This window comes from Pelophylax lessonae (assembly GCF_965119305.1).
Source record: "Pelophylax lessonae genome assembly, chromosome: 5".
In the NCBI taxonomy this organism is placed as follows: domain Eukaryota; kingdom Metazoa; phylum Chordata; class Amphibia; order Anura; family Ranidae; genus Pelophylax; species Pelophylax lessonae.
Genome location: NC_138772.1, coordinates 400,197,507 through 400,224,844, shown reverse-complemented (window position 1 = coordinate 400,224,844; position 27,338 = coordinate 400,197,507). Strand labels below are relative to the sequence as shown.

Below are 27,338 nucleotides of genomic sequence, written 5' to 3'. Positions count from 1 at the left end.
AGGAGCAATGCACCAGTAATGGCACATCTATGTCAAAGGAGACGGGGTGGCACTTATTGGGAACACGTGTTGCAGGTTATTGCCCCATTATAGCAGCCAAAGAAGGTGACCCTGTGGCACACACGTAAAAAGAAGTGACATTTGCCATAAGACACCTCATTTGTGTGTCAATATATAGTATGCAGGAATATGCAGGTGGCTGCTCAATGCAACTGCCTAGTGTCCTTCCATTGCTAGGGTGCAGACAGCTTATCAAGGAAGCAATGCAAGTAATCCTGTCCAAAAACCCACACCAGTAAAATCACATTACAAATTGTACAACACATGCTCACAAATCGCATAGCAGCTGCAATGTATAATTGTACCTGAAATCGCATGCAAAACTGATCGCATCAATGTGAACCAAGCCTTTGATTTCTTCTATAAGTATAGTAACACAGCCTATTATTCACTTTTCCCTGAAGCTTTGAGCTCTGGGTGGTCCCTTGGCATCATCACAGATAATGCAAGGCTATTAACCCTGCATTACATGTGGAAGGGGTGGGCTTTCAACCATTGCAGAGAGAGACTTCGGGAACCAGTTGCACAGATTGAAGGAACCTGCTAGAGTAAGGAAAAAGTAAGTAAAACAGCCTTTTCTGCAAACCCCATGAGCAGTGATGGTGAACCTTGGCACCCCAGATGTTTTGGAACTACATTTCCCATGATGTTTAACTACACTGCAGAGTGCATGAGCATCATGGGAAATGTAGTTCCAAAACACCTGCGGTGCCAAGGTTCGCCATCACTGCCCTAGAGACTCAATGAGCATTTAACACTTGCATTTAACCTTGGAGGGGAATAGGGCATTGCAAGGGTATTTTTTTTGTGCCAGAGTTGGGCTTTAACATTCCCTTTTTATATGGAGTTCAGCTTTGCCACAGCTTTGTATAAAGAACAACTTTAAGGACCAGTTCACACCACATGCAGTCCAGCGTGTTTTTTTCTGCATCAAAAATGCATGGAAAGTAGGTTATATGGTCTTAAATGGCATAGTTCACACCAGAGCTTGCAGTTCAAGTGCATTCCAGTTCCAAAAAAAAAAAAAAAAAAAGTAGAACCTTCTGCATTTTTCCTGAACTGGACTGGACGCTTTAAAAAAACGCATCAAAAACGCACTGGAACACACATGTCCTTACTTAAGGTTAAGAAAAAAAAAAAAAGGGGGGGGAATGCACTGGACTGCATCAAAAACACACCAAAAATGCACTGGAACACATCAGGACTGCGTTTCTATTGTATGAACTGGCCCTAAAAGATTGATGAAAACCACTCTTGAAATTTTGTACACCTAGATTGGAAACGGTGTTGAGGAGTTTTTATGGCTCCCTATAGAGAGTGTGTACGATTTTTAAACTGCTAGCAATGTATAAAAACTGAGTTTCCAGAAGCATTTAGTTTAACAAACATAAAAGAAATACAATTAGCATATTTTTCTACTAGCCAAGTAAGATCTTTCCTCGAACTGTTGGCTGTAATAGAACTTGGTCATATGAGAGGTGGAGACTGACAATTGTGCCAATTCCACTACAAGCTACCAACACCACAGATGTCAAGTGGGGGGAGGCTGAAGCAAAAACAAACACTCATTGTAGAATACATACACCCACATTATATATAAAAATAAAAAATGTAGCCTTATCTCCTAAACATTTAAAAAAAGAAAAGTGATTTTGTTGGAAGCAGTTGTGGTTTTTGTTTTATACACATTGTAATCAAAATGTGATGTCTTTTGTATGGAGTCGATGATATAAAAATACAAATAGTAGATGCTTTGAGGACAGTGACCGATATACCAGTTTTCAGTATATGCTAGTATGTTGTACTTATAGCTATAGCATTGCAGTAAGTGTTTTATAAATGGGGGGGGGGGGGGGGGGGGGCTCACCTAACGCTTTTGAGGATACTTGATTTAGCAAGGCAAGGGAAACTACAGTATATTTTTAGGCATGTATATATTTAAACTATATTTGAGTAATTGTCTAACACAATAATTGACAGGACTATCACATTTTACTTGTTTTTGTTCCATATTATAATTTTTGTAATTTAGTAACTTGGTAAGTCAGTCTATTGTTTTCATTCATCGTTGACCTGACCCTTTTGACATTGAGGCCCCGTTCACACTGGGGCGACCTCATAGGTCGCGGCGCGCTGCTCGCACCGCGACCTCGGAGCGGCCGGCATGGACTTCATAACATTGAAGTCTATGCAGGTCGCTCCGGGTCGCCCCAAAGAAGCTCCGGACCCTTTTTCTAAGTCGGAGCGACTTGTGTCGCTCCTATTAGAACGGGTCCGCAGCTTCTCTATGGAAGGCGACCTACGGCGACCTGTCAGGCGACCAGGTCGCCCCAGTGTGAACGGGGGCTAACTAGGAACCAAAGCAGGCCATACAAAGTGGCAAATTTATTTCGGCCAGTTGATGTTGATGCGGGAATCCCTCTTGCCAAGCCATTGTTTTCTACCCCCGCCGGGAGAAGACAGTCATTATTACTAGCGGCTTTACCAGTCGTTAGCGATAACCACAAGTGAAAGCCAGCAGGCTGGTTGTACCAAAAGTTGATCGATTGATTAACTTGGTACATTGAGCCTGCCTATACACGGTTCGAATCTCGACCGGTTCCTGCTGAACCCGCTAATAGTCGAACAGTCTATGGCTGCTGGCCGGCATAGGAGTAGTGAATCAGTGAAATACAGTTACTACTAAGGCCCCCATACATGAAGAAAATTACTTTCCTGCAACCAAATGAACTCAATTCCCCCATCAAGACAGAGAGTAGATGCAGAATTCCCTCCTGCTGGGCCATGGTCTTCTCCCAGCAGGGGGGACAGGGTCCCGGCTAGGAGAAGACAGTGATTATTGCTAGGGGCTATAGCAGCCACTAGCGCTAATCACAGGTAAAATCTGGCACGTTGAACTGGCCAAAATTCGAACCATGTATGCCTAAGTAGGAAGGAGAAAAAAAAAAAAAAGCGAAAACGATATGCAACGACTAAAGCATTAACATACATTAAAATGAAGGAAAACCATTATAGCTAAAATGTATCGCAGAAATCTGGGGATACCCCATACCTCTAGGTCCCATGCTGATAATATCTAGCTATTGGGAAACCCCCAAAGAATCCCAACCACCCCAACATAAGAGAGTGCGATCGCATTTGCCTCTGTGCCAGACATTGCATGCTATGTGAATGTCTTTTCCATGACCCTCCGACACTAGCAAGGGTACAAAAGTGATCACCGAGATATTCTCTACATTGAAAAATTGGCACTGGAGGAAAGTGTCTATAAAGAATCTCAAACCAAATTAATTTTCCAGCACTGGCTATAAGTGATAGAACACCATTTATCAGAGAGACAAACAATTCTTTCAACCTTCAACTATACTGGACAATATGCTAGAGAGGTACTGAGAGGGAATATAGAGATAAACTTCTAAATAAAATATGGTCCCAGTAAATTATCATTAACTACATACCACAGGCTAACAAGTTTGGGACACCCATAAAACATTCATCCTAGAAAATTATACTGCTGAACTAATTCAGCTATCTTGGTTTTAAGTGACCTTTTTTTAGATTAATTGGTTAAAGATCTAAAAAGTTTAGTACCAGAAAATTATGAGGTTTTGCTGTACACGTGTATTACCTACAGGTGGACAAATATATATCCCACCAAAAGTAGACAATGTCCGGAAAAAGGGTCAATCAACAGAAATCAATCTAGTATCTATATGCCTTTACAATGCAAACCTTTCTTCTATAAAACAAAATGAGATATTAAATATTTGTTTATGGTTGTTTTTGATGTACATCATCTGAACATGTACTTTTGATTCTGTAAAAAAAAAAAAAAAAAATTTTGCATTAAATGGTGTGAAAAAAAGAAAAAAAAAAACAAACAAAAAAAGCAAGGAAAAGCTTTCCAATGGGAAAAAGTGCTTCAATTTTATTTTAAATAGGCCTACTCCCATTTAAGGAAAAAAAATGACAGTGTTCACTCACAGTGCACAGCCACGTCATTTAATGGATTTATACAGACTATCGCCTGCAGCTAAATGCAAAACCTATGAGACACCTGAGTGCAGAAATATACACTCATATTGACAATGCACAGTCCTCTGCGCCTGTGTTAACCACTTAAGCCTCGGAGGATTTGGCTGCTCAAAGACCAGGCCCTATTTTGCGATTCAGCAATGCGTAACTTTAACGGACAATTGCGCGGTCGTGCGTTGCTGTACCCACATTAAATTGACGTCCTTTTTTCCCGCAAACAGAGCTTTTTTTTGGTGGTATTTGATCACCTGTGCGATTTTTACTTTTTGCGCTATAAACAAAAAGAAGAGCGACAATTTTGAAAAAAATAACAATATTTTTCACATTTTTTTATATGAAATTCCCCAAAAAAAATATGTAAAAATCAAAATTTTAGGCCAATTTGTTTTCTGCTACATATGTTTGGTGAAAAAAAAAAAAAAAAAAAAAAAAATCAATAAGCGTATTTTGATTGGTTTGCGCAAAAGTTATTGCATTTACTAACTAAAAGGAAAGATTTTTGTCAATTTTATTGTTTTTTTTTTTAACAAGTAATGGCGGCAATCTGCGATTTTTTTTGCGGGACTGCGACATCGGACCCTTGCCTGACATTTTTGACACTTTTGGGGGTACCAGTGACATTACTACAGTAATCAGTGCTATTCATATGCACTGTTACTGTAAAAATGACACTGGCAGGGAAGGGGTTAACTTTATTAGTGATCAAGGGGTTAAGTGTGTCCCTAGGGGCGTGCTTCTAACTGTAAAGGGGCATGGCTAGTGATGTAACCACAGAGACATACGATCCTACATCGCAGGATCGTATGATTTCTGCTGTTACACCAGGGAGAATGGCAGGCGGCTTTGTTTACATTATCCGCCTGCCTTTCTCCCTCTGCACCGGGAGATCGCAGGTGACCGGCGGACATTGGACCAGCCGGTCACTCGCGCGGACATGTCAGGGAACGAGCGGGAGCGCGCCTTCGGCGGCACGCGCTCGGCTTGTAGGCGAGCGACATAGTACTACGTCACTTTGCCTGTACGGGGCTGACCGCCGCAGTAAATAGTCGTGCAGCGGTCGACAAGTGGTTAATGAACCCTAAAAAGAAGATGGCAGATTTTGTCCATAGCAAACGCAGACTTAAATGGACATTCTTCTAATGTTGGTTAATAAAAAGGAACAAAGGAGTCTGGCTTCTGTTAGTAACAGGTTGTATCTAAGTTTTCATATACGTACATGAAGCATGGAGGGGATTATGAAATAGGGTTAAATGGTGTTCAAACAGCCAGTACCAGAGTTCATCTAGTTATACCAACAATTCTTTTGGCAATCTGTGGATAAATGAATAGTCTTGGCTCCTCGATTCATAGAGTACTTTTGCAATACATTGCAATGCATGTAAGCCCTAACAATGAACTTCTCTTATTTGTTCCTTTTTGGCCTGGTAAATACCAATTGGAATCATTTTGTTAGTTCTGTTTGAGAAGTTCAAAAAAACTCTGCTGATCTGTCAGAAATTCAAAGCGGTTTTGTGTTCTCTGACCACTTCCCGTGTGTTACCTAAAATGAGGTCATCTAGCGCCCCTAGTTCTTATCATAGACTACAGAATAATGAGTCTTTAGCTAGCAATAGATGGATTACATCTCTGCCAGTTAAACAGGGACTGGCCAAGATTTGATCAATCTATGGGCAGGCTGATTGTACCAAAATCAATAAATTTTTCACAAGTGTGAAAGGGGCCTAACAAAGGCCTTTGAAAAGAAGTGTTTATATTGCAGTAATATGAACAGTAGTATAAGGTTATGCAATCCTGCAATACCTCTAGAGTTAGGTTAAAAAAAAAAAAAAATGTCCATCAAGCTCGGCCACAACAGCTCATAACAGGTGGGCTGTGATAAGAAGCCAACGGTGCTCCACAGGGCACCATTGCCTATGCTCAAGGCAGCTCTGTGATTGGAAGAGAGCTTGAGGAACTTCACCCAATGCCATGAAAATCATTCCAAATATTCCACTTATCTTTTTCCATTAATCCAGGGAAAAAAATAAATAAATACTCAAAAGCCCAGAATATTCTGCGTTGGCCTTTTCTCCACAGCAGCTCTTCTGCTGCACTCACCATCTTGTACCCCCAACTTCAATCTCCCATATCTATGAGTGAGAGGTCTCAAACTCATTTGTGTAGTCAGCCTCTTGACGCTCCCTTGTGCAGATGTGATGCAGGTCTTGAATGGCAAGCAGGAGCACATCATCCAAAACAATTCAGCACAGCCTCCTGGGATGGGTATTGGGAACATCCCAGAAGGCTGCAGGCTTCACCCTTGCCTAGGCAAAGAATCCAAACCGTGTGTGTGTGTGTGTGTGTAGGCCCTGTGAATATGGGGGGGAAGAAGACACATGCAATTGTAAATTTGGGGGGGGGGGGTGATTTCATGTGTGAAGGTCTGCTTCAACAGGTCACATGACTGGGTATACTTTACTTTTTTTTCCCCCCTTCCCCTTTCTTTCTTCTGGAGCCTTTTATGTGATGGATCAGAACACAATAGTCTAAGTTGGTGAAGTGAAATGAGAAAAAAATATACATAAAGCTATTTTTTTTAGAAATAGAAAACAGAAAATTGGCATGTGCGTATGTATTCACCCCCTTTGTTATGAAGACCATAAAAAGCTCTGATGCAACCAATTACCTTCAGAAGTCACATAATTAGTGAAATGATGTCCACCTGTGTGCCATCTAAGTGTCGCATGATCTGTCATTACATATACACACCTTTTTGAAAGGCCCCAGAGGCTGCAAAACCTAAGCAAGAGGCACTATAGCCAAACACTGCCTTGAAGGATAAGGAACTCTCCAAACAAGTAAGGGACAATGTTGTTGAGAAGTACAAGTCAGGGTTCGGTTATAAAAAAAAAATATCCAAATCTTTGATGATCCCCAGGAGCACCATCAAATCTATCATAACCAAATGGAAAGAACATGGCACAACAGCAAAGCTGCCAAGAGACGGCCGCCCACCAAAACTCACGGACCGGGCAAGGAGGGCATTAATCAGAGAGGCAGCACAGAGACCTAAAGGTAACCCTGGAGGAGCTGCAGAGTTCCACAGCAGAGACTGGAGTATCTGTACATAGGAGGACAATAAGCCGTACGCTCCATAGAGTTGGCCACAAGAAAGCCATTACTTTCAGCAAAAAACAAAATGGCACGTTTTGAGTTTGCAAAAAGACATGTGGGAGACTCCCAAAATGTATGGAGGAAGGTGCTCTGGTCTGATGAGACTAAAATTTAATTTTTGGGCCATCAAAGAAAACGCTATGTCTGGTGCAATCCCAACACTTTACATCACCCAAAGAACACCATCTCCACAGTCAAACATGGTGGTGGCAGCATCATGCTGTGGGGGGGGGGGGGGGGGGGTGTTTCAGCAGCCGGGACTGGGAAACTGGTCAGAGTTGAGGGAAAGATGGATGGTGCTAAATACAGGGGTATTCTTGAGCAAAACCTGTACTACTCTGTGCGTGATTTGAGGCTAGGACGGAGGTTCACCTTCCAGCAAAACAATGACCCCAAACACACTGCTAAAGCAACACTTGAGTGGTTTAAGGGGAAACATGTAAATGTGTTGGAAAGGCCTAGTCAAAGCCCAGACCTCAATCCCATGGAAAATCTGTGGTAAGACTTAAAGATTGCTGTTCACAAGCGCAAACCATCCAACTTGAAGGAGCTGGAGCAGTTTTGCAAGGAGGAATGGGCAAAAATCCCAGTGGTAAGATGTGGCAAGCTCATAGAGAGACTTATCCAAAGCGACTTGGAGCTGTGATTGCCGCAAACGGTGGCTCTACAAAGTATTGACTTTAGGGGGGCTGAATAGTTATGCACATTGACTTTTTTTTCTGCTATTTTGTCCTATTTGTGGTTTGCTTCACAATAAAAAGAAAAAAAAAAATCATCTTCAAAAGTTATGGGCATGTTCTGTAAATTAAATGATGCAAATCCTCAAACAATCCAAGTTAATTCCAGGTTGTTAGGCAACAAAACACAAAAATGGCAAGGAGATGAATACTTTTGCAAAGCAATGTATTATTATTTTTTTTTTTTAAAGCAGTAGTAAGACTGCGGCATGTCTGTACCGCTGCTTTATGAATTGCCCTTAGACCTCTTGGAATATCGCGTGTAATCCTCAATATTGGATCATCCCCTAGTAAAACAATCATTCAATTCTGCATTAGCTGGAAAAAAGGGGATCTCTACACATTGTTTATTCATTTTATTTATGCCCAGAGTTTAGACTTTAGGTATGCCTGCACACTTATAATAATTAACAGACAGATTCTAAGTGCAGTAATGATATGCACTCAAAAACGTGAATGGATTCCCTGTGGTGGGTAAAGTAGAACACACATTTGCAGATCCCTGTACCATAGCAGCAAGCCAATTTATACAATTTTCTCAGTGAATGATGAGGTCAAAATGCAGTCAGTCAACAAACTTTTTTACATTATTCTCAGTCTGAGGAGATTCTTAATTTATGGGATGATTAAACCTGCTTCATACATTATTTATCTCTCGTCATCTAATGAAGGCTTAAAAGGGGCATGCCAATTATCATTTAGCTTATTATTAATGAGTAAAGAAAAAAGGAACAGTTATCTAAAACCATAAAGTACAAGGCTGTACAATCTATAGAGATCTACTTCGTGGGCACATCTAGACTACAGGAGGATTTTGTGGAAGAATGTGTTGTAGGTATCCGAAATGCAGGATAAAAGTAAAATATATATTAGGGTTATGGGAGGTGGGGTACTTTAGGGTGAAGGGACAACCTAAAAGTGCACTTATCCTTTAATGCAATTTCTTTTACATGTATATATTAAAAAAAAAAAAAAAAAACCTACACAACAATATTGTAGTAAAGATTGCTTCCCATTGTTCTATCTGGTGCAAACGCTCCATAGGCCTGTATAGAGGGGCCTGGCAGAGAAGATTAGATAGGAGGCTGTGTAGTGTGAAGGAAGACTACAAATAGGAGAGTATAGGACTAGGGCGGGCTTCAAAAAAAAAAAAAACGTACCTGCACCGGGCTTCAAACATAAGCGTACCTGCACCGGGCTTCAAACATAAGGGTACCTGCACCGGGCTTCAAACATAAGCGTACCTGCACCGGGCTTCAAACATAAGCGTACCTGCACCGGGCTTCAAACATAAGCGTACCTGCACCGGGCTTCAAACATAAGCGTACCTGAACCGGGCTTCAAAACATAAGGGTACCAGCACCGGGCTTCAAAACATAAGGGTACCTGCACCGGGCTTCAAACATAAGCGTACCTGAACCGGGCTTCAAAACATAAGGGTACCAGCACCGGGCTTCAAAACATAAGGGTACCAGCACCGGGCTTCAAAACATAAGGGTACCAGCACCGGGCTTCAAAACATAAGGGTACCAGCACCGGGCTTCAAAACATAAGGGTACCAGCACCGGGCTTCAAAACATAAGGGTACCAGCACCGGGCTTCAAAACATAAGGGTACCAGCACCGGGCTTCAAAACATAAGGGTACCTGCACCAGGCTTCAAAACATAAGGGTACCTGCACCGGGCTTCAAAAAAAAAAAAAAAAAAGCGTACCTGCACCGGGCTTCAAAAAAAAAAGCGTACCTGCACCATGTTCTGTTGTGTAAAAATTTTAACATGTAATATTTTTTATGGACGTTTATTATGGCGCCTGCATCCCCTCTCATGATAGAACTGCACTTCCCTGTGCAGCAATAAAGTACACACATTTCTTTTGAAGGGCTATACTGCCTGTTTAGAACTAGAAAATAAAAGATTTAGGACCTATTTACATTAGTGCTGTGTGTTATTGAATGTGCATTAACATGCCTTGTGTCATGCATTAACCTACCTTGCCCTAAGGAAGCTCACTAAAATCAAAGAGCTTCAAGGCACAAAAACATCCAAATAATTATTGTTACATCATTTCTTGCCATAACACACTAGGATGAATTGTAATGCGTGTACACTAGAATAATATTTAAAATAAAAATGGCACCTCAATGTGTTAACGCTTATAAAAGGCAGGGTTTTCCAACTTTCAGTAAATTTAGGAAACAATCTGTAAAATCCGTAATTTTGCATCCGTCGGTGAACGTCCATTACGGACAGAAAATGATGGATTTTACAAATGGTTTGTGTTTGTAAATGTAATGAAAGTTGGCAACCCTGTATAAAGGTGTGTTGCAAAAATGCACACGTTGCCGCAATGCATACATGTAAATGAACCCTGGTTGTTTGAGAATTTTTTTTAAATTTGAATAAAAAATGAAGTTATTGAAGCCACGAGAAACCATATTTGACATAAATTTGTAAAGATAGATAGATAATTAGACATCTTTAGAAGATATAACCCAAGCGTTGAAAAAACTAAAAATTCAGTATGGTCACCAACAAAATAAACTGGCAGCCAATTGAGATAAATTGGTAAACTATTTGTAAATCAATTATATCATTCGTGTTCTCTTTGTTCCTTCCAAGACCTTCTGCTGTCTAGTTCCTTGTCACGTCCACCTCCAGGACTTTTCCCAAGCCTCTCCCATTCCTTTGGAATTCCCTACCCCAATCTGTAACCATCTCCTACTCTGTCCACTTTTAGGCGATCACGGAAAACCTCTCTCTACAGAAAAGCCTATCCGGCCTCCACCTAACAACTGTACTTTTACTTTCTCCATCAGCCCATCCCCCAAAGTCACCTTTTGTTATCACTTGATCTTTCCTTTAAGATTGTAAGCTCTAAGGCCCCTTTCACAGGGGCTTTCTGATCCGATCCGCCTGTCAGTTTTTTAGGCGGACCTGATCAGATGCTCCATGCAGCCCTATGGAGCAGTGGATGTCAGCGGAGACATCTCCGCTGACACCTGCTGCTATCCGATCCGGTCTGTGAAATCTGGACAGATGGAAACCTTTTTTTCCCCATCCGTCTGGAGGATTGGATCGGATGAGAAGGGACAGGCGGTCCATTCTCATCTGATCTCCCCATAGAGGAGAGCGGGGATCTGACAGCTCCGTCTCTGCACACAGAGCAGAGACAAAGCTGTCATCTGCCTGCTCAGCAGGGATCGGCGGATCGAATCTCCCGCTTAGCAGAACGGACTCTGTCGGGCGCGCCGCCCGTGTGAAAGGAGCCTAATGAGCAGGGATCTCTGATTCCTCCTGTATTGAATTGTATCTGTACTGTCTGCCTAATGTTGTAAAGTGCGGCACAAATTGTAGGCATTTTATAAATCCTAATTAATAATAAATAAGCTAACTATGAAGTGATTTTCCTCCTTTGGTAAGTACAATGGAGCAGTGTTCTTTACCCCTGTCATTGCAATCTGTACCAAAGCTAAATAAATGATACCTGTTCACTTGCTTTGGTGTTTTTGGTACACAGACTACCAATATAAGGGGGCACACTGAGCACGGACCACCAAAATAAAGGGGCCTGCTGAGAATTGACCCTCAATTATAAAGGAGCTCACTGAACACCAATAAAGGGGGGGGGCATTAAGCACTTACCACCAATTAGGGGGACACACTGAAGGCTGACCACCAACATAAGGGGGTACATTAAACCCCAGTGTAAGGGGGCATATTGAGTGAATGTAGCACACTGACCACCAACATAGAGACACTCCTGACCACTGCGCTCTGCAAGCTGTGTTGTGCAAATACATAGCCCTGACCATTGCGCTCTGACTGTTGCACATTTATGTGGTTTGTTGTACATGAATTCTGCACTGCATACATAATACTGTCCTATCACAATCCTAGAATCTGAGTATAAACTTTTTTTTAAATAAATGATAGGGTCCTGATCATACAACAGCTGAGAACCACTGTAGTTCGATCAATGTGAATAAACTATATGGACCTCACATCAGTAATAGGGATGTACCCTCAGTGTAACAGCCACTGGAGTTTGCAATTAAATGTTCTTATTACTCCAAACCACGGTAGAGGGAAGCCAAATTAACCACATAGCTTTACTCTAAAAAGGGAACCACCTCAAAAACACAAATCACTTGGTGGACAGACTCAGCATTGGATTTGGCATACAAGATTATACTTCAGGTTTTCACTTCTGCAGTTCCCAAAAAAGGATTAGCCTCTAATGACAATGCAGAGCTCTCACTAGATCCTAAATTAATCACACATGACCCATTTCAACTGAGCGTGCAGTACTGTGCTAAAAACACCACACTAAACACAACAGCTTTTATGTATTCTGCCTAATGCCTCGTACACACGCAACGATTATCGGCCGACCGATTGGCCGTCTTTTGTCCAGTGTTGTTGTGTTGATTGAAATGTGCTCTAGACTGCACACGAATTTTCTCGGCCAACAAAAACCAACTTCAGAAGTGATGTCATGTGCTGGTTTACTTTCCGTGTGTTTTTTCTTCTCTGAGCATGCCCAGTCTTGCTCATCACATTTTTGTCTGCCGAAATCTGTACTGACTGACGGAAAAATCGGCCGTTCTGTTGACGGCCAACAAAAATTTTATAGCCTGCACACCAGATATTGTTCGGCCGAAAAGTCGGAGTCGGTTGTCGAAAGCATCATACTAACAAGCCGAAAATCGGCCGATCGGACGTTGGCCGAAAATTCACAGCCAACTATCGATGCGTGTGTACGAGGCTTTAGGGCTCATGCACACAGGTGAAGGAAACGCTGCTTTCAGAGGCATTCTGTGTTTTGATTTTTTTTAATATAATAAAGTTTTGCAGTACAAAATAGACACAGTGTAAACAAATTTGTGCACATTGGCATAATCAAAATATGGAGGTCTTAGGAGAAAAAAAAAAAAAAGGTCTAAGATATCTCTCAAGCAGCCTAAGAAGAGGAATATGGGAACATCAATGGTAAAGAAATTGTACAATATTGTTGTGTGAGAGCTTTTTTATTTTACATATGTGAAGACAGATCTATTACAGCCAATGTGTCCATACACATTGTGGCATTTAGTACTGTATTTTGGAGCAGCGCTCAAAAGGCAAAGAAAAAAAATGCTCAAGAAACAGGCGTTCCAGGAGTGCAAAGACAAGAAAAGAGGGCGCATCAGCCTAGCGCAATACCTTTTGTGATTACTTTATTAGTATAAAAAGTGTATACAGGTATACTCACAAAACGACAACATCAAAAAAGACACATACCAGGCACAGTATGCGCAAGGATTTTACCAGCCAATTTTGCCGGATTCGCCAACACTATCCTTTCAAGTGCAGGAGATTGGTCACTTTTTTATGGTTCCAGGAGGAGTGTTCCGGTGTAGTTGACACACACTTAAAACACGTGTAAGGTCCCTTTCATGGGGACCGGACTCTGCTTAAAAATGGATTTTTGTAAAATCTTACCGTAAAATCCTTTTCTCTTAGCTCATCGACAGACGTAGTCCTCGGTGATACACCACCTTCGGGTTATGTTACCTCCGCAGGAGCAGGACTAGACAGGAAATTAAAAAGCTCTGGCCACACCCTAGGGGCAGTCCCAGAGGGTATATCCTCTCTCTCTCTGCCTCAGCAAATCAGTTATGTGAAAAAGCAGTGCTTAGAGAATTTAACCCAACCCAACTCCAAAACAGAGGGGCGGGGACTACGTCTGTCGATGAGCTAAGAGAAAAGGATTTTACGGTAAGATTTTACAAAAATCCATTTTTCTCTAGCGCTCATCGACAGACGTAGTCCTCGGTGATACACCACCTTCGGGACGTCCCAGAGCAGTATCACAACTGAGGGGTGGGAAAATGGAAATCAAATCCCAATCTAGAAGGCCCAACCGGTGCCAACTAGAAGTTTACAATGCTCATCCTTAATGATGAGACTCAACAAAAAAAGAGAAAACAAATTTTTTTTTTTTCTCAAACAGAAAAAAACCCTCGAGGTAGACCACCGGTCTCCTCAAATTGCGGCCTGCAAAACCTTGCGGCCAAATGAGGCATCCGCCGATGCCGTCACATCAATTTTATAGAATTTTGTAAAGGTATGTACCGACGACCAGGTGGCCGCCTTACATACCTGGACCACTGACGCCTGATGGCGAAAGGCCCAGGAAGTACTGAGCGCTCGAGTGGAGTGCGCCCTAACAGGGAACGGAGGACTCTGACCCTTAATAGAATAAGCCTGTACCACCGTTTGTCTAATCCATTTGGCAATGGTCGCGGCAGATGCAGGCAAACCCTTTCTGGGGCCATCCGTGATCACAAAAAGTGAATCCGTCTTACGGAATGATTCCGTAGATTTCAGGTATACCCTGATTGCCCGAACCACATCTAAGGAATGCAACGCATGTTTCCGATGATGCTTGGGCTGAGGACACAAGGAAGGTAGTACAATATCTTCATTCAGATGAAAATCTGAAACCACCTTGGGAAGAAAAGATGGCTTAGGATGAAGTACTACCTTATCCCTATGAATCACTAGGTATGGTGACTGGCATGATAATGCAGCCAGTTCTGACACCCTGCGAGCAGAAGTAATAGCCACCAAGAAGGCCACCTTCTGGGATAAAGTAAGCAAGGGAATCTCCCTGATGTTTTCAAAGGGAGGTTTCTGTAGAACCGACAAAACCAAATTAAGATCCCAGGGCGGTAAGGGCGCGCGGACTGGAGGAGCCAGGTGCCGCACCCCCTGGATGAAATTCCGCACCAAGGATTTGGTAGCTAAAGGCTTCTGAAAGAAGATTGCTAATGCTGAAACTTGACCCTTGATGGTGCTCAAGGCTAGCTTCTGCTCAACCCCTTGTTGCAAAAAGGCCAATATTCGAGTCACCGAATAGGTACGTGGAGGAAATCCTAAAGATTCGCACCACGCAATATAAGTCTTCCATGTGTGATAATAGACTTTGCTGGAAGTCGCTTTCCTTGCTTTAATAAGGGTAGGAATGACTGAAGTAGACAAACCTCTGTCCTTCAGTACTTGGGTCTCAATGGCCAGGCCATTAAAACCAGCGACTGTAAAGCACGAAGGTAAATTGGTCCTTGAGACCACAGACACTCCCTGAGACGAAGTTCCCACGGAACGTCTGCGACTAACATGTCCAAGTCGGCCAGGCCGGCTTGAGGAGGCCAGCCTAGAATTTCTAGGACCACTGGCGCTGATTGGATCTGAACCAGGCGTCCCTAGAGCTATCTGGCCCCGACCATCCGAGAAAGTCTGGTCGTTTTCTGTTCCCACACATTTATCAGATACCTGATAGTTATCAGGAAAGGTGATCTTTTCTGGTTGAACCTCAGGGACCGAAGTCACCCGACTAGAGGCTACTTGGCCTATCTGGTCAACCAGATCCGATTCCTGTGAGGTATCGGGACTAATCTTAGGAAAAGGTAAAGGAAAAGATCTTTTCAGGGAACGGTAACTACCGCTTCCTGTGGTACTTAAATGTTGGAAGGGAAGAATCGCACCGGTAGTAGTGGTTGATGCTCGATCTAATGTCCTGAATACCGGTGAAAACGTCCCCCCACCCTGAAACCGGGTGGGGGCGCACCTTCAGGCTGTGTACTCCTTTACTTCGGGTTTGGCTGGGTTGGTCCTCTGCTTGTCCGACCAGCCCTTCTTGAACCCTCCTGGAGGAGTCTTGCCTTTCCCGCTAGTACCAGCCGGGCGCCCTTTATGGGCGGTAAAGAAAGGTCCTCGCTTGTTGCGAGGTCCCTTAGCTTTTGCAGCCTGTGGCAAAAAAGTGCTCTTGCCCCCAGTGGCATCCTTAATGATTTCATCTAGGTTGGCTCCAAATAGACGATTCCCCTGAAAAGGGAGATTGGTCAAGGTCTTTTTGGAACCTAGGTCAGCTGACCAGCATTTTAACCACAGCACACGTCTGAGGATCACTGCTAACTTAGATGCATGCCCTAATAGGGGAGTAGTGTCCAAGGCTGCGTCACAGATAAACCGTAGCCCTTGTATGATCTGTTCCATCAAATCAGATGTCTCCTGGGGAATATCTTTTCCCCTAAGATCTTGGCGTACCATTTTCGCCCATTCCGTAAGTGTCTGGGAAACTAGACCAATAACGATTACTGGTCTAAATGCTGACCCTATCAGAGAAAAGATAGTGCGGGACTCTGCTTCTATCTTTCGATCCACCGGATCCTTAAAGGACGAAGTGTCCTCCACTGGAATAACCGTGGCTTTATTCAGCCTGGAAATAGGCGGATCCACGATTGGTGGTACCGTCCATTTCTTAATGATGGATTCCTCAAACGGATAGCGTCTAGCAATACGCTTGGAAATAGTAAAGGTACGCTTAGAATGCTCCCATTCTCCTTTAATCTGATTACCAAAACATTTAGGTACAGGAAAAGCCTTCGCCGTCTTGATGGGCTTATTAGTACCAAAAGGCATCTCTGTTTCAGTTGCCTCTGCCGGTAAAGCCTCAAGTTTTAAGGTTTCTTGCACTGCCACAACTAGTGCGTCCACCAATGCTTCTTCCTGAATAATAGCAAGAGAAGAAGCGTCCTCCTCACTTTCTGAGGGGGCTTTACCTGGGATAGCAACCCTTGCAGAGGAACCTGCAACTGCCGTGACCATCTCTGAATCTGAGTCAGAGGTGTCAGATAGTATAGGGGTAGGCGGGGGTCGCTTCCTTGACCCCCGTCCCTGACAGGCCGCCTCCACCCGAGCCACCATAGACTCCAAAATTGCTGTAAATGACTCTATACTCTGTGCACCGGCGGGTCCCGAGGCCCCCTCGAGGGAAACAGGTGGGGGAATATGTGTGGCAGGGTCCATGATAACTCCAGTTACTTCCTGGATAATATAATTCAAAAGTAAAGAAAAAAACTTTTTTTTTTTTTTTTCTTTTCTGACCCCCAGCGCCACAAAAAAGCCCCTTAGTGTTACCTGCTAGCTATCGATCGAGAGAGAGAGAGATAGACCCCCAGGCTCACCACTTGATGCTCAGAGTTAAAACTGCAACAGCTTACAATGCTGTCTTGACAAACAGGAAGTCTTTTGGCTGGCTGCCCAGGAAGAAAGGAGGCGGCTCCGCCCCTCTGCACGCCTTCCGGCACCTCCCCCAAGCTCCACGAGGTGTAGGATCACCTCAAACATGGCCGCCCCCATGCTGGAGACACGAGGCTACGCCAAAATGGCGGCTCGTGCGATCCTGCAAGAAAAAATGGCGGCGGCCTGCTGAATGGCGGTGTGCTGCAGGGCACACAACACTGTCTCTGCCTGGGGATATGGCGTGGTTGGCGGTATCGGCCCTGGCGGACCGCATGGCCGTTCGGGAGGCCTGCTAATAGCTGGAGATCTGATTTGGAAGGCAGTCTACATGTCCGTGGCTTCTGACTGGTAGGTAGCTTATACTTAACCCATAAGATCCCCAGAATGCCACAGATTACATCTTTTAAACCTGTATACAATAGATTGTTAGCTCCCAAACCAAGCCTCCTGGCTTTTTGTACACAAAAAATCACACTCAAAGTAGGAGGATCTGTGACATGTTATAGGATAGAAAGGACTCTTTCTTACCATACAGAGAGGGGCCCGCGTTCACCACAAAACCCGTCAGGGGGAACATACTACTCACCATACCGGAACCAGGCGGGTACCAACTCCTGACAGTACCCCTCTCCACCGGGGCGGGAGGGCTGTCGACCGATACGAACGCCGTGACTCATGGTCTTTGGCGTTTCAGCGAGACGTTTAACTCGCGGGTTCAGTCCTTTTAATGGGACTTTGTCGCGGCCGACCCAGCGCGGAGCTATGGCCTGCACGCGCTCGTAGGCTGAACTGGGGTGACCACCGGATCTCAACATCCAGCCCGTCGCCCAGTTCAGCTTTCTTGCTTGAAGATCTCACAGGAACACTGGAGAAAAAGCTGTCTAAAAAAAAAATCCTTAAAGAAAAAATTCTTGCCAGGACCTAAGATCCCAGCAAGGTGTCTAGGTCCTTACTCCTAACTAGACAGAAAATAACTGATTTGCTGAGGCAGAGAGAGAGAGGATATACCCTCTGGGACTGCCCCTAGGGTGTGGCCAGAGCTTTTTAATTTCCTGTCTAGTCCTGCTCCTGCGGAGGTAACATAACCCGAAGGTGGTGTATCACCGAGGACTACGTCTGTCGATGAGCGCTAGAGAAAGTAATATTAAAGTCTTGGGGTTTTTTTTGTTTAAAAATAACAAACATGTCATACGTACCTGCTCTGTGCAGTGGTTTTGCACAGAGCAGCACAGATCCTTCTCTTCTCAGGTCCCTCACAGGTGCTCCTTGGCCCTCCCTCCTGCCAAGTGCCCCCACAGCAAGCAGCTTGCTATGGGGGCACCCGAGCTGAGCCACTGCTGTGTGTGTCCATTCAGACCTGGAACTGTGGCCCACCCCCTCTCTCTTAATTGGCTCACTGACTTTAACAACAGCAGGAGCCAATGAGGAGGGAGAGATCCCAGACTTCATGGCGATCGTACAACATCGTTGGATTGAGCGGAGCCCCCTCTGCTCTATGGGCAGTCAGATGTAAACTAACAGGCTGTCCGTTTACAGTTACACCCGACTGCCATCCAATTAAATCTGGCCAGATCCTCTTCCACTTGTTTTTGTTGGATCGGGTTTGAGGTAGGTGGGGGTAAATGGACATGAGTCTTTTTACACTAACCGCTCCATAGAGAAGAATGGAGGGTCAGGTGCGCCTGAAAAACAGCCAGGTATACCCAATCAGACCTCTTGTGTGAAAGGGGCCTAATGCCTCGTACACACGCACCGATTGTTGGCCGACCGATCGGCCGTCTTTTGTCCAGTGTTGTTGTGTTGGATGAAATGTGCTCTAGACTGCACACAAATTTTATCGGCCAACAAAAACCAACTTCAGAAGTGATGTCATGTGCTGGTTTACTTTCCGTGTGTTTTTTCTTCTCTGAGCATGCCCAGTCTTGCTCATCTGAATTTTGTCTGCCGAAATCTGTACCGACTGACGAACAATCGGCCGTTCTGTTGACGGCCAGCAAAAATTTTATAGCATGCACACCAGATTTTGTTCGGCCGAAAAGTCGCAATCGGTAGTCGGAAGCATCATACTAACAAGCCGACAATCGGCCGATCGGACGTTGGCCGAAAATTCACAGCCAACAATCGGTGCGTGTGTACGAGGCTTAAATGTGCACACAAACATGCACTTATTTCCCCACATACACTTCTAAATGCTCTTTACAGATAAAAGAGTACTTTGTGCACCACTACACACATTTTTCTGCACTAAATCTTTATGCTAGCTAGCAAAATCCAGCATTTACATGAGTACTTAAATTACACCCATGTTCATAAACCCTGAAGAGCAGTAAAAGGCAGACTCAGGGGATCCATTCCCTAGCCTGCTGGTGGTAAAAACGGAGGTGGGAACTGGCTGCAAGATTTTAAAAGAACTAGTGCGAACAAGGCCTAACATTTGTAATAGGTTTTATTTCCCTCTTGCTAAACTGTATCTATAAGAACGAAGCAGAAATGTAAAAAGCTAGCTAAACTGCTGGTGCTTTGTTGTGATGACTAGATTATTACAGGGGTTATGTGAAAACACACAGTCACATGGCCACGAAGCAGACAATTCAGCTCCAGGCAGCATGTGTGCACAATAAATCAGACCTAGGACTAAGGCTGAGGTGCTGTCATGCAGCATGTGTATAGTACATCTATATTCTACAAGAGAAAGTTTACTATGTATGGATACACTTCATGAACTGGATTACTCCAATGTATTGCAGTTTGCAGATTAGATCCAAACAACTCCGGTAAACCAAAATAGATTTGCATTGTTTGCTGACAGGTACTGTCAAACTACAATAGCCAGCATATAGCTGATAATGAAAGTAGGCATCTTCCACCTACTGTATATCCTTCACAGCCCATTCAGACTGGCACGACAGAATTTGTGGGGCGACCTGTGAAGTCGCGGTGTACAGCGTGCACATTGAAGTCAATGCAAGTTGCCTCCAGGTCGCCCCAATGTAGTACAGGACCCTTTTTCTAAGTCGGAGCAACTTGTGTCGCTCCTATTAGAACGGGTCCTGTACTATTCAATGGCGAGCGACCGACCGCGACTTGTCAGGCGACCAAGTCGCCTGACAAGTGGCGCTAGTGTAAATGGACCCTTAATGCATGGGCTCTGAATAAAATGCTATTACTACATTTGTTTTTACATAAAATAGATAAAAAATAAGGCCATCATTCATTTACTGCACTGATCATAGGAGGATTTTTTTAATACGGATCAGCAAGGTTGAATATAAAAGGTGAGTACGGCAAGGGTGATGGTGGCTACAATAAGAGACCAGTTAGAATTCAGCAGACTTTAAATTATTGATGTTTTTAGAAGACTCATCTGGTAGTTGTTGCAAATTATGCAATAGTGGCAGAACAATATGTATCATTTTTGTGCTACATCTGTAGATTTACTTTATATCCGCTATAGATACACTAAGGCATTGCTATGGTAACAAGAGAGGATAGTTTCCATGGAATATTGATGGTTCTGGTATTGTAGAAAAGTGGCCTTTATATCATTTGGAGCACTATGACCTCTATATTCCTCAAATTGCCTAGTATACCCATCCCCATCCTTATCACCATTATTCCCACTAACTGTAAATGGAAGGTTTTGTGATGGTGTGTGCATATCTTTCCAGAAAAGCACCAAATGTCTTTCTGATCTATGGAACTTTCTGGATAACACATAGCTTGGCTTGCTTTCCTTACCGTGACCTCTGGATTTCAAAGGCACTGCTGGTCCCACTCTGTATTTGGTCACTACAGCTGAAGACTGGGGTGGCTGAAGTCCTGCAAAAAGCAGCCGGTAAAATAGCAGAGGTGAGGGAGTTAAGACGGCCTCTGCTACCTATGCAAGGTGCTTGGACAGGGAACCCGCTCCCTGCTGATGCTGGAACACTGCTTGTAAAGGCGTCATCCTCTTCTTCCTCCTCATACTCAAACAACTGCTGTTTCCTTAACTGCATCTCTTGCTCCATCAGCTCCCGTCTCCCACTCATAGAAATAGGCAAGGATCCTGATGGAGAGGTTAGTCCTGTCTTGCTGAATGGTGCATGGACCTGATGTTGAGGAGTTGCAGGCAATGTTGAATTAAGTGATGTATTGTGCATTGCATCCTTTTCTGGAAGATGAGAAGTCTGCTGAGTCCTGTTTAGTGAATATGCAGTACCCTCCCTTGCTACCCCATTGGCCTGTAGGGGTCGCCCATCCAAGGAGATGTTGGTAAGGAAAGAGAGGGCAGCCTGTCTCCTGCGAGGATCCATGCGCTGCTGCCTCCTAATGTGATCCAGGCTATAGGAACCTGGAGACTGTATGGAGCCCACTGTCATCCCATTGATGTTTTTGCTGCTAGTAGCAGCAGCCATAGTATATGCTAGAGAGAGATCAGCGGAGGCTGCAGGACAGCTTCATAGCAGAAGAGTGCCAGATACACAGCAGCTCACACACAGCAGTAGCAGCAGCAAGGCACTGCTTGTTATTGCTGTGTGCTGGGCGGGATCACATATGACATGCTTCCTCTCTTCCCTTCCCCTGTTTATGCCTACTGCACGTGTGCAATAATGGGATGGATCTCCTCTATTTGCTTATAGTAGCCAATTTAAAGACCAGCTGCTCCCCCATGTGGATAAATCAAATATTACATTGTACAAAAGAATCAATTCAGCATTGAGGAGTACTGTCAGTTGTTCTTTTAGCAATGTTTATTCAGATTAACAACTGTAAAGTCCTAGGTTTACTATAAAACACAGGAACTTTACCTTGATATGCATTCAAGATGACCTTGCAGGGAATGCATTTTTGTCAGAATGCATCAAATAGTTAGAAGTTTTATTAAAGAAGTTGTAACCCCCCCCCCCCCCCCAAAAAAAAAAAAAAAAAAGAAGGAGATCCTGCTCCTTTACAGCAGGTTAAACAGCACAGTGCTTGTGCTGTCTAATCTGTAGGGATGATCGAACTTTTGAAAAGTTCGGTTCGACCAGAACACCCGAACTTCCCGAAAGTTTGGTTCGGATTCCGGAACCCCATTGAAATCAATGGGACCCGAACTTCTGGAATCAAAAAACACCATTTTGAAGCCCTAAAACCCAATAAATGCCCCTAAAAGTGCCTAGGGTTCTGGGTCATGCCCCAGGGACTATTAATCACACAAAAAAAAAAAAGTTCTTAAAAAAATTGTCGTTTTTGATAGAGCCAATTATTGAAAAAAAAAAAAATTAGATTTCTTTGGATTTAGTGTCTGGGGGGGGGGGGGGGTCTAAAAAGTGTACCTGTGAAGTTTCATCTCTGTAGCATGTCCAGAACCAGAAAAAAAGATAATTTTTCTTAGAATTTTTAGTAGTGCAGGGATGGGGTTCTGCTCCTTTCACACCTGGGCGTTTTTGTTTCAGGCGTTTATTGGGCATTGTTTGGGCGTCTTTGGAGGCAGGCATGACATCTGAACTTCTGTATAGGGGTATATACACACACACACACACACACACACACACACACACACACGCGTGTGAAAGGAGCGGAACCCCATCCCTGCGCTACTGAAATTATTTCAGTAGCGCAGGGATGGGGTTCAGCTCCTTTCACACCTGTGTGTGTGTGTATATATATATATTTATTTATTACAGACCAAAAGTTTGGACACACCTTCTCATTCAAAGATATTTTATTTTCATGACTATGAAAATTGTAGAGTCACACTTCAAGAGGTAGTCACCTGAAATGGTTTTCACTTCACAGGTGTGCCCTGTCAGGCTTATTAAGTGTGATTTCTTGCCTCATAAATAGGGTTGGGATCATCAGTTGTGTTGTGCAGAAGTCAGGTGGATACACAGCTGATAGCCCTACTGAATAGACTGTTAGAATTTGTATTATGGCAAGAAAAAAGCAGCTAAGTACAGGAAAACGAGTGGCCATCATTACTTTAAGAAATGAAGGTCAGTCAGTCCGGAAAATTGGGAAAACTTTGAAAAAGTGTCCCCATGTGCAGTCACAAAAACCATCAAGCGCTACAAAGAAACTGGCTCACATGCGGACCGCCCCAGGAAAGGAAGACCAAGAGTCACCTCTGCTGCTGAGGATAAGTTCATCCGAGTCACCAGCCTCAGAAATCGCAGGTTAACAGCAGCACAGATTAGAGACCAGGTCAATGGCACACGGAGTTCTAGCAGCAGACACATCTCTAGAACAACTGTTAAGAGGAGACTGTGTGATTTAGGCCTTCATGGTAGAATATCTGCTAGGAAACCACTGCTAAAGAAAGGCAACAAGCAGAAGAGACTTGTTTGGGCTAAAGAACACAAGGAATGGACATTAGACCAGTGGAAATCTGTGCTTTGGTCTGATGAGTCCAAATTTGAGATCTTTGTGCGTCGCAGAAAAGGTGAACGGATGGACTCTACATGGCTGGTTCCCACCGTGAAGCATGGAGGAGGAGGTGTGATGGTGTGGGGGGTGCTTTGCTGGTGACACTGTTGGGGATTTACTCAAAATTGAAGGCATACTGAACCAACATGGCTACCACAGCATCTTGCAGCGGCAAAATGACACTGGAGCAGCAGGAATGCTTCCACTCTATTCCACAGCCTCTGTAATACAGTGCTAGAGATTTGGTGGGGCTATGTTATATACTGGGGGCATATTCACTCCTGATTGGCCTCTGGACCCCCTAGTCACTCCAATGGGCTTTTACTGATGTTTCTGGGCCAATCACGGGATTTAAAGCCAAGTTCCTGTCCCATTGCATTTTGGGTGGTTCTGGTGGCCGAATTCCGAACTTTTACCGCAAATAAGTTCGGAATTCGGCCGAATTTCGAACAGCCAATGTTCGGGTCGAACCGATGGTCGACCCGAACCGTTCAATCATCCCTACTAATCTGTCCCTTTTCAGTTAGTTTCTGGCCGTTTCTGGAGGCGAACGGCCGGAGGTCATGTGACTGGCCAGACATTATCTGGTATTTACAGGCACAATTTGTTTGCAAACATGTACACAAGGGTAGCATGGCTTAGTAGGACAGAGGGGCTGGCAGTAACCTTTATTTATTTGAGTTTACAACCACTTTTATCATGCAACACATGCATAGATGGACAAATCTAGAAACAAAACAAGTCATGGTTCAAACAACTTAGGCCCTTGTTCACACCTGAGCGTATTTCAGCTCATAAAACGCTCATCTCTGAAGTCTCAAAATGCCCAACAAGCAAAATCCCATCTGAGCGTTTTGTCTCCAGAAGAAAGACGCCTGAAGCTCAACAAATTACATAAGCTTTTTTGGCTGATTACAAGTGTTTTTTTTTTAAATGTCAATGCCTTCCTCCAAACAACTGCAAAGAACGCCTGAAAAAAAAAGCCTGGAATAAAAAACGCTCAGGTGTAAATGGAGCCTTACTGAATTCCATTCTGGTTTTCTATATATTACTTGTATCATTAGAGTTCCTATTATAGCTTCTCCTTTGTAATATTATTATATTTTATTTTCCTTTCTGTGTAATTATATTACTTTATAATTTCTTGGAAAATAATAATAAAAAAAAAAAAAAAAAAAGCGCAGCAACCATACTTGAAGTGGCTCTGTCAATGCATTCAAGGCAGTTTCTTCGTTGTTCACATTTGTTGATGGAAGAATTTGTTTCAGATGCATGTTAATTGACCCTATTCATTTTCAGAATTTGTTTAGTATCTTTGGTACATTTAATTCGAACAGCCTGGTTGGTAAGGAGCGGACAGCCTCCACATCCTTAACAACCATGACTCATCTGCTGTCAGACAGATTCCCTGCTATCAGCAGAATGTAAACAAAAAAAGTGCCAGTTCAAAAAAGCATGGGGGTCCTACCAAAATCCATACCAGACCCTTACCTGAGCATGCAGTCTGGCAGACCAGGAAAGGGGGAGGAGGGAACAAGTAAGCACTCCCCCTCCTGAACCATACCAGGCCACAAACAAAAAACAAACGCCACCCACCAAACACAAGCGGTCCATTGTCCCGTTACCTGCTGAATGATAGCCTAATTGGGGACTCCCCAATGTTTACCTATCATTCAGCAAGTAACTGGTTGTATTCGTCAGTCTTTTTTTTGTGCAGTTTGCGTTCGTGATTGCTGTTGATCTACTTCGGGGGACATTACAGTACTTTTTTTTTAATAAAGGATTTGTCGAAAAAAAATGTTTTCTTTTGGTAAATGGAGTATGTACCCCATACTCATTCACATGGGGGGGGGGGGCATGATCTGGGGGGCCCCCCTATTAAATGATGAGAGAGATATTTTTGGGCTCATGCACACATTTGCCTTTACAGAGAAAATTTAGAACCCAGAAATCACAGATGGTGCGCACAACCTGTTGCCAGCAGCCTGTCAAAATCAATGACAGGCTGAAATTTGCACCAACTGTACACACCTCAAAGCAGTACTTGCGTACAAAGATGTATCGCACGAACACTGAAAGTCCTCACTCGCAGCATAAGTCCCTGTATGCGAGTAACCCTCAGACATGCTTTCAGCCAGCCATTATTTTTTAACAGGCTCCTGGCAGTGGGCTGGACACACTAGGGATCGACTGATAGCGGTTTTTCATTGCCAAAACTTTGGCCATTGCATATCGGTATCAGCCAATATGGGCCGATATTTTGAACATTTAAAGTTTTGCAAAATAAACACAATGTTCGACACAAATCTGTTACTGAACGTGTTAATGTTTGTTTATTAACATTTTTGGTGGGTGGCACTGGCCCAGGGACTGTGGCTGGCTAGCTGGTACAGGCAGGGCCTGTGGCTGGCTGGTAGAGGCCTTTGGGTGGCTGGCTGGCACCTATGGGTAGGTGTATGTATGGCGGCTGTGTAAAACACACTGTGTGCACTGTATTCACTGTCCCAAGACTCCCCGACTCCAGACGAGGCTGAGGGAGGCAGCCTAAGAAGGCAGAAGCTGTCCCAGTGCGCAGAGGCACGTGGCGCAACATACGCAATGACGTCACGACAATATCGGTCACCTCCAGGGCAAATTCCGATATATCAGGGAAAGTGCATATCGGCCCTCGATATATCGTCCTTGCCGATAATCGATCGATCCTTAGTACACACCCCACCACTCCTGGGCGCTGAAATACACCCATTTGTTCATGCTGCAGACTACCAACCAACCATTCCTCTCCAAGTCTTATCATCCCCACTCCACTGAGCGCCAACATTTGATCATTTTAGCAGTGTTTAAATAAGATTTACTAATTCTCTGTGATCTGCAGAATAGTGAGCAGTGATTACATTATCCATTAGCATTCTTTGCTGTTTTTGTACAAGCCTTAAAATGAGCAGACCCGCTTAGTCCTTATGTGGGAAAATGCTGGGTCTAGGTGAAATGAAGAAAAAAAAAAAAAAAAAAAAACATCTGATGAAAAGCAATGAGGCCATTACACGCAGGGTAACATGACAGCATGCCAATTAAAGCTGAACTCCAGGTGGTTACAAAAGGCACACATTAATGCAGTTCTGTAATCATTAATACATCATTGAATTATTTTTTCAAGTGCAAGCTGTGCAAGTAGCCTAATTACACTTTCTATCAGTGTTTTGCAGTGGAATGTGCAGTCTGTACACACACCATATAACCATAGGAATACTTTCATAACTGTAACAAGGGTACCCCACCTTTGCCCCAAAGGTGCAGCCTACTTCTACAAAACAGTGCTGTCACCATCTCCACATATTTCCCATTACTGCTGACGTATGCCAATTGCCGTGCAGAGAACAGTGATACACGCTTTAAAATGAAATATAGGGGTTTCTTTGATTGCCTGTCAAACACCCTCTGAAAAGCAATCCCCACAGATTACTTTTTAGAGAGAGAGGAGAATCAGGATTTAAGGATTCTGCCCTAGGTGAGAATGATGACCCACCTGCAACCTCCTGGGATACTGAAGCCACGCATCCAAGGAGTCCTCAGGGCAAATTATCAGGGAGCTGGCCGTCTAATTCTGGTAGTTGCAGTTGGTCCTCTGATGAGGTTAATAAAAGAAGAGGACAGACAGGACCCTGCATGCATCGTCAGATCGCAGCAGGATAATGTTGGATTCACTGGACAGGCGAGTATGTACTTTGGGGATAACCCAGGAAACAAGGTCAAAGGAGATTAAAATAAAACAAATTACATGGGGTGAAGTTTCTCTTTAAAGTAGAACTATAGGCAAAACTTTTTTTTTCCATTTTGGATAGAGAAAGGAAGGGTTATATATGTAGCCAGATTTTTTTTTTTTTTTCCCACCATCTGTTT

The 27,338-nt window shown here is 43.7% G+C and overlaps 1 protein-coding gene across 2 annotated transcripts in view; it reads right to left on the bottom strand.

Moving 5' to 3' along the window:
* CABLES1 (Cdk5 and Abl enzyme substrate 1) overlaps positions 1–27,338 on the bottom strand; it is a 166,918-nt gene that overhangs the window by 123,633 nt on the left and 15,947 nt on the right. The window contains exon 1 of one of the 2 annotated variants that reach the window (XM_082258674.1): positions 20,790–21,595. The exons of the other annotated variant lie outside the window; for it this stretch is intronic. Within the exon in view, the coding sequence (XP_082114800.1) occupies positions 20,790–21,445 (656 nt within the window). The 5' untranslated portion in view covers positions 21,446–21,595. Of the gene's footprint in view, positions 1–20,789; positions 21,596–27,338 lie in introns of those variants that run through there. 2 annotated transcript variants of the gene reach the window in all.